Consider the following 14,000-nt stretch of genomic DNA (forward strand, 5'->3'; position numbering starts at 1 on the left):
CATCCAAAATAAGATCCGATAGTTTGACTGAGGAAGTACCACCGCCGTGTTATTTCAATTGTGAAACATGTCTGCGTTTCGGTTGGAGTTGTCAACTGATTAGCAAATTTGGCGAACATCTTAGTCATCAGGTGTAATCATGTAACATCTGTGATCGGCTTCAGGCCGAACCTGCTCTATATGTGAGGACCATGAGTAGCAGTGACTACTTAACAACTAGTGGACTGCATTTACTGGCGCTAGAGCTTACTAGAGCTTACTGGCGAATTTAGTCAAAAGTAATATTTAATTTAAATTTTTAAACGAATGTTCCAGATAAAGCGAAAGCATCTACCGCATAATAGAATGGTTATCCAACTTAATGTTTGTAATGATTATGGCAAAGACGATGTATTTAAGGTACATTACTTGTAACTAGTAATAACACAAGAGTTTTGAAGATGTATTCCGTGTGTGTACAAAAACAACTTTTCTTTGCATATGCACACTTTTATAACATATTTATTTTGCAGTCAGTTCTTATAACCTAATTCCACTTTTTATTTTACAATTTTATTTTTATTTTACCCTGCGTATTTTCTACTTTATAACTTAAGACAACAATTTGAGTTTGAAAAATGTGTAGCAGTAGTTCACTTCTTGTGTCGTCAACATGTTGTAATATTCTGATATTCTTCAAGGATATCTTATCAGTTCCTGGAGTAAGGGATTTCTGCTTATGTTTTTCTGCTTTTGTCCGTCCGTATAGCTATCATAATACATTATTAAAAATAAACGAACAGAGATATGAAAATAATCTTTAATATAAACTAAAGGAGATAATAATTTGGGTCTACTTAAAAGTGGGCACAAAAAACACAATAACTATTAATAATAATTATTAATAATCAAAAATAATTAAAATTTTCGTATTTGATAAGAAAAATATTGCATAATTGATTTTTAATAACAGATGTTACTTTAACAAACAATCATCAGACAGGATTAAAAATGAAATTGAATAAAAAACAATAACAACCGATAGATTGTTTTTTTATAAAATTATTATAATTTTATTAGTAATAAATACAAATTAATTCCTACCTGGTCGGTAGCCATTTCCAAATAAAGGCATTGATTCATAAATATTAACGATGTGTTGATCGGTAGTAACAATAAACACAATTTAAAATGCGCAACGTATGTCGAGAAAAATATTCGTAATTTGTCACATAGAGTAATTGACTGTTATAAGTGACGGCTAAAATATACACAGGACGCGGCGTCGTGTCGTGTCACATCGCACGTTATGTCACATCGTGGAAATCTACGACGTGCGTCGTACAAACTCCATTTACCATTTTAAAGAAAATGTCTTATCTGCATCAATTTTAAAGGAAGCAAAATCAATTGCTAAACTTATATTATTATCTTTGTAAAATATCTAAAATACAGATCGCTTTTTCCATAGGAACAATTAGTTACACTAAATATTTTAGCTACAAATAATTAAAAAAAAAACAAACAATAACAAATTGTTTAAATTTAATAATAATGACTAATAAACATAATTTTTTTGTAATATTTATACAAATTAATAATGTAACGATAGGTACATGTCGTTAAACATATATATCTTACCAGTAATTCCGTAATTCAGTCAGTAATTCCGTAGAATGAAAACAGTGAAAAGTAATTCAGTAATCATTCAGTAGTTTGTCTTCATCCATGTTTAGTTAATTGTTTTGTCGAACTATTTTTGTGTTTTCTTGTTCAACGTGTCTAATATAAGGGCACGTACGTATTATACGTCAAACACTTTCACCACAATAACAATCATCCGGTTTATCGTGAAAAATAAAATATACGCACCCTTAAGATTACGTATTTTAAGTACCTACAGATTCTTTATAATACTCTAATGATGATTAAATATTATTTTTTATTAGCGACATAGGGAGCATCCATTAATTACGTGAGGTTGGAAGAAACAATGTGAAATTGACACAATTGTGGGTTAAAACGCGTTACTGCACTTAAATATGACAAAGTTTACACAATAATTGTTATGCTAACGCCAAAAAGTAACGCTAAACACGTCAAAAGTATTCTACAGACAACTCGCATACATAGTAGGTTTTAAAATTGCCAAATAACCTCACATAATTAATGAACGCCTCTACATTCATCCTCCGATAAACCGGACTGATCGGATAACGTAACAGAATATGCGTGCATATGAACGCCTAAAACATTGTTTAGCACAGTAGTTACAATACGCGTGTCTTACACTACACTCATTCTTACAGGCGAAACTATTTCTTCTTATCTTGAATTTTTTCTTAACGTTTAACTAGTGTAATTTTAATCATGATCTGTTCAACTACGTGGTCGTAAGATCAGCGGTGGAGATTGCCTCAAATCGATGGGCGTTTCAACTTCGCCCGATAACGTCTGGTAAGAACTACCAGAGGATTAAATCTCTCCGAGACCATTGCAATTATAAATTCGATTTACATTTTTTTAATAATCAATTTAATCTCCTTAAGGTCACATTGAATATACACCAATTTTTGAAATACTGCTCGGTTGTCGATTCGACTCCTACGAAAATTCTGTTTAATTAGTTATAGATGATCAAAGTGATAAGTGACCTCGTAAATTATAAAAGTATATCTTCTTGGTTTATTGTGAAAAAAATAACTAATATATTTCAACCGCAATTTCAGACTGGGGAAATGGAAGTAAAGAACCCATTGTTCACCGAAGAGCAGACCCCGGCGACTCCTGGCAATTGCGAGCTCGTGAAGCCTCAACCCAAGGACTAAATCCAGCAATCATAAACTACCTATCAGACTTACAACTTCACACTACGGACTCGAAGTCAGACTCGATTGAACACAAAAAGTAAAAAAAATAACAAAAATTCCAAAAAAATATAGTCTGCACACTAAACCTGGTCGCTCGTTGGATAACGCGCGAACGATATTTGCGTAAATTACAATCTTGTGTCTTAAACAACTAAGTAATTGCTTAAGCCACTGTCTCTCAGGTGTTCAATTTGTTGTTTGAGCAACCGACGAGTGGTAGTGGAGTGGACGAGTGGTGGTAAATCTGTCAACGGTCGAATATACGCAGGAAAACTTTTGAGATGCTAACGTTACGTTAAACACAATTTAATCTCTAAATCGACTAGTTCTCAAGCGATAGTAGCCAATAATCGGTCAGTATTAGTGTGTATTCTAAATAAAAAAAAAAATATTTTGTTCCCCCAAGATGACATAGTTATGCAATGGTTTGCTCACCACACCCACCACACTAATGACACACAATCACAATAGATACAGGATTACAGTCCCAATAGTTAAACATTATTTTTATATTAGAAGTGTTATAATAATATATAGATTTCATTGATTTAAGTTCGTCGATGGCTACTAAACAAATCAAAAGAAAATGTGTAGACAAACAAAAGATAGATTGGTTCTAACACCGAATTCAATTTTCAAATCTGTTGGTACTTAAATGCCGCTAAAATACAGGAAAACTAATTATTTGAATGCGTGCAATCGACTGGCGCAATTAGCTCATTCATTTGTATTCCAAACGATTGAAATTTGTGAGAGAGTGTGACAACGGATCAATGCATCGGAGCTTATTATTGAGCCAAATACTAATCATAATTAACATTGTCATTGATCGCTTTTCAACTCTTTTCTTACAAAACTTATGTCGAGTAGAATATATATAATATAGGAATAGCTGACGAGCATGCAGTCCACCTGATGGTAAGTGGCTACTACCGCCCATGGACATTTTTAGTCAAACCCAGATAGGATTATATTCCTACCTGAAGGCGGCCACAGATGCACCGCTACCCTGAGGACTAAGCTGGAAGGCCTCGATAAAGTTTGTCTCTTACCACTACCTTCAAACCAGAACACAGCAGCGCTGAACACTGCTGTTATTAGACATAAATAGATGTGGCGTTAGTCCCGCCGGAGTCGAACCACTTTCATTAGATTACCAAAAATACACATATTGTCTTAAGACAGCAATAATAATAGACTCAAAATAAGTAATGTCCATTGGTTCGAGTAAAATAAATATCTTGAAGGTCTTTGTCTCTTTTAAAGTGGTAGAACCCACTGTGGTTTGCCCACACCTTTTTCTGCCTAATAGTGCTATGTGCCGCTGAGTTCTGGTTTAAAGATCGTGGTAAGGGAGACATACTTTTTAGAGAAATTCTAGCTTAGTCCTTAAGGGTAGCAGCGCATTTGTAGCCGACCTCAAGTAGGAGTCTAATCTTATATGAGGTTGATTATAGATGTCCATGAACTGTAGCCAATTTCCATCAGGTGGACTGCAAGCTAGCGTGTTACACCAATATTATAAAAAGAAACTCACAAATGAAATCTGAACGTAACCTCAGCTTAAAATATCCGACAAAATACAGCGGGCTTGTCTTTTAAATTCAATAATGTCAACTAGATAACATAGCTATACAACAAGCTATAGCTAGACAACAAGCAAGCGTGTCCCATCTGCACATGCGTCTTACCATTTTATAAAATACTTTCTTGTCACGCGTGCCACAAGATGCAGGTCGCAAAGACCCGCGAGTTAATTCACGTACACGGATGAGACAATTTTGCAGGCTGAGACCCGCGTAACAGTAAAAAAGCCCCTTCATCAAATCTTTATATCAAAATACACTAAGATTAATTAATAACAAAGACCATTGGGTCTGTACCGAAACTTCGTTTAGATGTTGTCAGCACGAGTTGATTTTCCACTTGACATAAGTTAGGTCAAGAGTAGGGTTCATTCGAGTATTACGTAAGCAATTTTTATACAATTTTTAACCACTTGTCATAACTATGCTTACGTAAGCGTTGTTTATTACTATATTTAAATATGGCTAACATATAAACATAGAAATGCCATATTTTTTCGAATTAGAACCTACTAAACTTTACAAAAAAATATCTGAAACACAAATTCCTGACGGTACCATCACCCAGGCTCCCATGTCATCAATAATAAGCAAAATTAAACATTCCACAACTGTCATTGAGTGCTTCGTAATATTTGAATGATCCCTTATCACGCATGTCGATAACATTAAGTAGATAGTATTGAATGTTACAATTTGACCTAAATGTAGATAGATAAAACATCCCGACCAAATTAAAATCATTAATTAATAATTTTCTAGATGATCAAAGCAAATACTTGAAAGATCTATCAAAATTGTTATATCTACATAAAAATAATATAAAATAGGAAAATTTAATTAAAGTTCCGTATAGCCCATGTATAGCCATCTTGTTTTCGGCAATGAAATCTTAAAATTATCGCTTCTTGTAACAAAAAACTACATGTTTGCAACACTTTTTAACACAAATAGGTACACAACACTGAAGTGTGGACAAATATCACATAGCAAATGTTTGTGTTACAATACAATAACCCACTAGCCGCTAATGTGAACCTTAATGCTTTTTGTTACAAATAACTTATAAATTATATCAGTATTAGTTCTCACTGTAGCCCATTTACTTGCTACGTTAATATTAGGTACTGCCATTGATGCTAAAACACTTCAAGTAGTTGGCTGCAGTGTGAACGTAGCATAACGTTATTGACAAAATTTTATAATTTTCAGTTAACATTCAAAATAAGACCTCTAAAACATAATTAAAAATAACCTATAAAATTCATTCGATACTACTAGTGTTTTCTGCCGGAAAAGAGCTAACTTTTGCATATCTTTTACAGAAAGTAAACTAGAATTTACAGTTTACATTTTATCTTTTTGTATTTAAGGTGGCGAGAATACTAATAAACAAATTTATTTTTTTATCGTTTTTACCCATTGGTGGTGGCAATAAATATTATTTTGTTTTATCGCTATATTAACTGTAATAACAACCGAAAACGATTTTAAATCGTAAAAACATTGCAAATGATCTAACTGGAATAAACATATCTTTTAGACAAATTGTTACGGAATTGATGGAGTTTTAAATTTGTTAGATACAAAGTTTCTACCACCAGTAATTTTCTGTTATTGGTGGTGGACAAATTTTAATTGTAAAAAAAGTGCGAAAGGTGAAGAAAAATTGACACATTTTAATAGAAGCTTCTAAACCTTACGAGCCTTGATGGAAAAATTTTGACCGAAAAAAAAATGATTAAATTAATATTTTGATTTTATTTTCAAAATATGCTTGTATGCCAAAGCGTCTATCCATGGTACCTAATATCCCCATCCTAATGTTCCTTGTTTTAACAAATCTAAATGATTATAGTTCTAAGAAAAAAACATATTTACTCTATTGTAATTATATACCTATTTAATCATATTATAATCACTTATACCTACAAATACTATATTTACATTACATACTAATACGTATATAGTATAAAAGTATTTAAGGAAACAATAGTTATAATTCTTATTCGTAGCTTTTAAGGGTATAACCTATTCGTATCAAATCTATATGATTATAAAGTATTACTTATAATGATAATAACATATTAAACATAATATACTTATTTAACTAGTTGGAAAGTCGGGCCAATACCGGACATGGCTGATTTATTTTTCGAATATAGTATTATGAGTGCAACCATACATTAACTGAGTGATTTCTTTGGCCTTCAACTTTCGGATACTAAAATATTCGATAAATTATTATGGTGAAGTTTGTAGGCCAATTAAAAATTATTGAACTTAACATATTCTATCAACAGATTATATTTCGATCCTTTAAAAATCTCCCTGCCGGTCGCGTTATTTCCTTAAAGTTACTTTGGAAAGTAGTTATAAACTCTTCCCACGTAACTCGTAGCGCCATCTATTGATAGAAATGTTAAGTTCAACACGACACTCGCAGTTTTTGAGTGGTTTGGTGTAATGTTGACTTACTGGCAATCTTTCTCTAGTACTCTCCTACCAGTTACATGTCAATTGTGGACGTTCAAATTGGCCCGAGTATAATAAAAATTAATGGCTATGATCGACACAATGGAATTGTTGTATAGTTTAAAGTAAAGGACACAATTTTAGTACCCGTTTAAGATAATATAATAATGTTATGCTATTAATAAATATATTATTATGTATTTTAAATATATCTACACAAGCATACCTAATTAAATAAGTTATTCTGATCACTTGGTGTTATCGCAAATATAAGCTATTAGATTTATTTATACGTAATAAATGTATGTACACGAAGCAATTGGTGTTATTTATTTAACGTACCCTTCAATCCTAAAACTGCTTGTTTATTAACTATTTATTTATTTATTTATTTATTTATTTATTGTCAAATAGAACGGTTTCGCAGAACCAATTATACTAATTGACACACACACAAATTAAATGATGTTATAAAACAATTTGATGTCAACATAAAGAATAAATACAAATCAAATAACAATAGTACATCTCCAATTTAAAACATAATAATAATAAATTAATAATTGCAAAAATAATAATAATTAATCTTTGGAAATAAATAATAATTGTAACAATAATGATAGAATAATAACAGTATTAGATTATTTAGTTGCCCTCACTGGAACTCACTGAAACTTAGGCACACATTCAAAACTTTCTGCCATTCGTCCGCATACAAGTCGAAGTCAGGAAAGGTTTCAATAAGTGCATTGAGAGCAGACAGGGTTCGTGGTATGGGAGAATGGGTATGTGCAACTGTACGAGTAGAAGGAACAGCAAATAATTTGCGCTTCCGAGCTCGTCGTAGTTAGTTTGGGACATAAAAGCGAGCCAAATCATTGTGTAGCTGCGGAGCGTCGATTAGACCTCGAATAATTTTAAGAGCCGTGACCAATTGATCGCTTGTTCTCCTGGTCTTGAGCGAGTTATAATTGAGGCATCCCAGGAGAAACGCTGTAGGGTACATGAATGGGTAAAAACCAAATTTGTGCTTATAGAGGTACCTAAGAAAAGCTTTTTGTACCTTTTCTAATTGAAGCTCATAGGTGGATTGGTGAGGGTTCCAGACGCATGAGCTGGCCTCTAGTTTGCTGCGGACCAAAGTGTTGTATATTAGGCGAATAACATATTCTGAATTAAAATTACGTGCATTCCTCAATACAAACCCCAAGCGCTGGAAAGATTCCTTAGCAACAGTTGTGATATGCTCATGAAAAGAATAAGATAAAGATAAGATACTAGAAGATAATTTAATAATAAAAGATAAAAATAGGCTACGATAAAAAGCAATTCAGTTCTTTTGAAATGATGAATTGCATTTATGCATGCAAATAAATTAAAATAGTAGGTACATTAATGTGTCTAATAGTGAATAAAAATGGAACAAACGATATATTTTATTAATATTCAAGTTATTTATTTAGCATTATTTAATAACGTAATTTCAAACTAATTCAGAGTTTAACAGCGCCCCATTCGGTGCGAATAAAAATTATTACGATGCATGTTCTTACTCAAGTTTTAAGAGATATTTTACAAATCGCTAGATGTCGCTTTTTGAATATAGCATAAAATCTAAAGGCACAGATTAAGGATTTGTTATTACTTATTATAAATAATCTTTGACACCTATTTTATTCATCTGAGTAAATAATATAAATTTTATTAATAACTATGACTAAAATCGATAAAAGTTCATTTAATTATGTCAACAGTTTATTAAGTGTGTCATTGCTCTTAAATTAAAAGGTTTACTCTTTTTCTCTATTTAGTAAAAATATAGCTAGTTGACAATTTTTTTTAATATTGCGTTTACACCTTCGCTGAATCACAAATGCAAATTTAGTTTATAGTAAATCGATGAACATGCTGTCGATCGAAAAGTAGTAGACTATTTTGTCTCGCGACGTCACATGAAGACTAGACAGACTTTTCTGAGCTGACAATGACTTTTATTTTTGCATTGTATGACGTCATCATAGATAAGTAAAGATATCTCACTGCCTTGTAATTGAATGAAGCTATTAAATGACTTAAACAGCTTACAATTCTGTCAGCCGTTTCATGTCATGCCATGGTGTAATTTACGCAGAATAATGCCGACATGCGCAGTTAAGACACGAAATCGAAGAAAAAGTGCGAAGAAATATCGTTTCAGTCGGAAATGTACTAAAAACTACATTTTTTAAATATTTTTCAAACACGAAAATAATTGGCAGTGACAATTGTCAAAAGGTCACATTTTCTTGTCAGGAGCGAGTAATCTTTATTAATCTATGGACTCCATAAATATACCAATGAGCGTTCTTGGCGTTTTGAGTTACTCAAAAAGAAAAAATAAGGGAATTTCTACAACCATCCTCCACGTTTATGTATTAATATCGAGATAATTAGGTTGTTTAGGTCAAAACTTAAAGAAATTAATATTGTTCTACTGTATTATTTTGATATCGAGTCCAGTACCCTATTATGTGGTAACACCGCATAATATATTTGTATGACATACGTCTAAAATGACAGCAGAAATAATATTAGTTAAACCATAAATACATTATTTTATATCTATGTATATAATCACAACATAGACAATACAGGTCTGTGCAACATGGGCTACAGGAAAATCTTGCATTTTTTATCTTTTATTAAAAGAAATACGCCTTTATTAGAATTTGTTTTTTTTCGTTTCACCTATATTCATTAATATTCTAAGTACTTCCGTTTATAATTATATTGGCACTAGAATATGAAATTCTGAAGTGCTTTAGAGAGGGAATATTAAAAGTAATAAAATGTACAGTTGGCAGCACTGTATTTTTTTTATTATTATTGTAAGTTGCGCTGATTTCACTCTTTATAAAGCCACGTCCTGGCAAAAACCGGTTTTATATGAGTCACTCTTCCTTCATCTCTTTGATAGTTTTTTTTATTTGTAGGATAATAAATGTAATTCAGTAATCATATGAAAAGAGATCGCAGTCACAAAACATTATATCGCATTCCATCGATTTACAGTATTTTATTTACGGCACAGGAAAAACTATTTTCTTGTTCCGTAATTTTATTAAATTCTTTACTCTGTCCATAGATTAGTAAAACTCTATCTGTGGTTCTGCGTACTTCATTCAAGTTGTGTCGTGACAGTTGAAACTGACACATTTATGCAAGGATTTGCCGCGCTGTCATGTTATTTAAAATTCAATTGTCAATATCAAGTCTCAATTTGTGTATTGTGAGAAGTTTTCAAGTAAACTAGGAAACTACACAAAATATTTAAATGAGAGTTCAGCGTCGTGTGAGAATAAAACTATATCAACAGATTCTCAAGTAAAATTTCGGAAAGAACTTCAACGGCGGATAATGTACCTACGAGCGAGTTGGAGTGCCAGAAAGGTATTTTTCCCGTCACCTAAAAACGATCACAACGATACATAATACATTTATATTCTACTGTATATCGTAGTGCATTAGGAATGTTTGCAGAAGCACATGTTATTTGTTTTTATACTATAGCACGCAATAGATGCAGCTTCCTGATGAACCGTGTCCAGGAGTTCCAACATCATGCTGAACATGATAAGCAATGCAATTATATGTCTCAATGCAGTTGGATTCATTTAAAATATCGTCAAAAATGTCAATGTAAGTTGTTACTTTAAAATTTACTTTTACGGTTACTTTAAAATAAATTATTATTTACGCGTCACATCAACACTCATGCCACAACGGAATTACTTAACTCAATATATACAATAATACCCTTAAATAACATATTTTACATTATAAATTAAATGACTAAGCAGTCTACATGACAAAAATTAAGTACTACCACTCATGGACAAATATAACCAAACCTAGATATGATTACAATCCCACCTGAGGTCAGCCACTTAGGCATTGCTACCTGCTGCGTGCTGCTAAGGACTACATTAGAATGCCTTGGATAAGTATGTCTTACCAAACCTTTCAAACCAAAACACAGCAGAACTTACCATTATTGTTATTATGTACATTACTTAATAATTCATTTATTTGGGATTTAAATGTTACAGGCTTCCGTTGTGCTGGGTGTGTGGAGAGAATGGGAGTATATCAGACCCTGAAGCACATGCAAAGTCTATGGCTGAAAACCATTGGAAAGTTGGAACTATTAAAGGCCTTCAGGGGCTATGCACTTCCCGATTCAAGGGCCAAGATTCATTTGGTGTCAGAAGGCAGATTCCCATTGTGTGATTAAGTTAATGGAGTAAGTAAAATTATCACAGTGTTTATGTTTACTTTGACCAGCAGATACAAAACACTTCTTTTTTTTTTTTTTTTTTTGTGTTAGCATCTGCGATCAGTCTGTCTGCAACTATAAACAGATGTGTTGTGAGTCTTATAAGGCTTGTAGGGAACTGCTCCCAGCGGAGCCAACCCTTTCTTTATTTTCGGACTATTAGTCACGCATCATCGAACATATCCTGCCGCTTTTTTAGGCGACGTTCAGTGACTGCAGTTGCCAGCTGCCCCGCCAGTCGGTTGGGGTGCCTATGTAGGCGTTTTTTATATTTTTCTCTATGAGTTTCTATTTCTGTTTTTACCATGGGTATGTTCAGGATTTCATGGACCTCTGTTGTTCTAATAAACCAAGGTGCATTTGATATTTGTTTTAAGATGTAATTTTGTACTCGTTGGATGATCATGACATTAGAGGTACTTGCCGTGCCCCACAGCTGTATACCATAAGTCCAAATGGGTTTCAGTATTGTTTTGTATATGAGCAGCTTCGGAGTGTGAATGTTACGTGCACTGACTTAGATACACTAGTTGCAATCCTCCATTTGGCTAGCCATTTTTCAAGCCATTTTTTTAGCCATTTTTTTGGCTCTGTGCTGGGACCGATCTTATACACATTGTATACGTACGACCTACCCCAAAACGATGATGTTACCATAGCAACCTTCGCTGACGACACAGCTCTACTTTCATCGAACAACTGTCCGATTAAAGCTTCTAAGGTCCTACAGAACAGCAAAACACTTCTTTAATTACAAATGTTGGATAAAGAAGGTGGCAGTAAAATGACTTGAAATACATAATTATATGGTCTTACAGCAAAAGTATTTTCTGTCTTATGTTCCAGTTTAATGGTTACAGTAAGGCTGTAGAGGCGTTCCATCTAAGTCTTCAAGAAAAGCAGCACAATTGTGATAGATTTCAGGTAGGACTGTTGTTGTATTTGAAGGCCCAAAGAGTCCCAATAAATGGCAGAGACTACATATACTATACTAGTAATAGTTCTACTTTTAATAGTGGTAGTTGTTATTAATAATAATACTGTTAGGTTAGTACCACTGTTGCACCAATTTCTAATAATCACTGTCTCAAAGTCTCCCTTCCCTTATTGTGAATAAAAATATTTTGCTGTTGTTATATTTCAGTAATAAATGTTGGCTCTCAAAACATACTATAAATATTTGTTACAGGTGCAGACATCGGAGTGTACTAAAAACTGAACGAACAAATATTCACAAGCAAAGAGAAGCAAGACATTTATTCTAAGAGTAAAATGATATCAAAATGAATATACTCTCACAAAGGGCAGTATTTAGGTAAAATAGACAGGAGAAGATCTAGAGGCTGATCCTAGCAGACTGACTGTAAAAGATATTATAGGACTCCTGATGACAACTATTCTCAGACGAGATGAAGATAGAGGTTGTTATGGACGACAGCGACTTATATAATAATGTACTGTAATGTAGTGTAATGAGATGAATGATTGCCAAAAAGCAGTATAAACCAGTTTAAACTTTAATCTGACTTTACACCTACACTATCCATGTGCACTCACACAAATGCAAAGCTCCACAGGGGCAGTCCATGTGCATTGGCCCCACAGCTGCGGGTAGGAGATCTCGCAATAGTGATAGACAATGAGCTACCACGCAATACCTGGCCGCGAGTCGTGGAGCGAGTGCACCCAGGTCCTGACGGCATCATCCGGTCTGCAGACGTCCGCATGGGAGGCGTGTTCCAGAGGCCAGCTACGAAGCTAGCCGTCCTTTAGATGGAGGAGACTTCGAGGTCTCTGCGCCGGAGGAAGAATGTTAAGGACGACAGCAAGTTATATATATAATATACAATATTTTTTACGATTAATGTAAATAAAATAATTTATTTATATCCAATATGATGAAACAAGAAAAAATAATGCTTAAGGTAATATAAAGATTTAATTGTTGACAATGGATTTCATTCATATGGAATAATTTATTGGATTAATAATCTATAAAGCTATATTTCTTGAGTGTATCACAATAAAAGAAATATTTAGAGGAAGATGATATATTTTCATAAATACTTTATAACATTGACAATTGGCTTCCCGTCAAAACTCAATCATTCCCGCCACGCCGCACCGCACCGCACCTCACCTCACCACAGAATAACTCTGTTACTACTTCTCATCTCTTTGCTCTGAGTTACATCCCTTTCCATATGGTAGATCTACGTCCGATATATTGTATATTACCTAGACTAGACTCCCAGTACTTCACTACATCTAGCAGGCGACACCCCAATCTTTATTTGCCAAAGATATCTGAAAAAAGAAATCTCAGAGACCAAGTGTGTTCATTATCTATTATAAGGGTCTCCTGACTACAAAAATGTTATTTTAGACTATGTGTACAATTCCCACCACAAGAAAACGAAGTTAAATCTGCTTTGTTCAATAAACTAACAAATACTGATACATTTTATAAAACCTAAACTGAAGCCATCAAGTTCTATTGCAAGATTAGGTATGGTAAATGGAACACCAGAAATAAATTAAAATATATGATGTCGGCTGTAATGGCTCATCTTATGTTTGCAACTATAATATACTGACTATAATACTATAATAACTGATAAGTAAAATAGGGTTTGCAGCAACAAGGGTATTTCCTTTTTACATAGATTAGTACCTTTTTACTACAACTAAACACTACTTGAACGTCTCATCTCATTTTCGCACTAAAAAAATCGGCTCATCTCACCACCTCATTTATGGTAACGAGGATCGAGA

General features: G+C 33.3%; 1 protein-coding gene and 1 long non-coding RNA gene across 4 annotated transcripts in view; both read left to right on the plus strand.

The window, feature by feature from the left end:
- Window positions 1–4,131, plus strand: part of LOC140743221 (uncharacterized) — a 282,021-nt gene extending 277,890 nt beyond the window's left edge. For all 3 annotated transcript variants that reach the window (XM_073074341.1, XM_073074342.1, XM_073074343.1), the window contains one exon: window positions 2,709–4,131. In XM_073074341.1, the coding sequence (XP_072930442.1) occupies window positions 2,709–2,807 (99 nt within the window). In that variant the 3' untranslated portion in view covers window positions 2,808–4,131. The remainder of the gene's footprint in view (window positions 1–2,708) is intronic.
- Window positions 4,132–9,967: 5,836 nt separating this feature from the next.
- LOC140743224 (uncharacterized) lies at window positions 9,968–13,177 on the plus strand. Its single transcript, XR_012102420.1, has 4 exons — window positions 9,968–10,588; window positions 10,999–11,192; window positions 12,072–12,149; window positions 12,415–13,177. It is a non-coding gene; the product is annotated as an uncharacterized LOC140743224 (long non-coding RNA).
- Window positions 13,178–14,000: the final 823 nt, after the last annotated feature.

Source organism: Epargyreus clarus, unplaced genomic scaffold, assembly GCF_041222505.1.
Source record: "Epargyreus clarus isolate Ecla_fem2 unplaced genomic scaffold, WU_Ecla_fem_2.2 ptg000007l, whole genome shotgun sequence".
Classification (NCBI taxonomy): domain Eukaryota; kingdom Metazoa; phylum Arthropoda; class Insecta; order Lepidoptera; family Hesperiidae; genus Epargyreus; species Epargyreus clarus.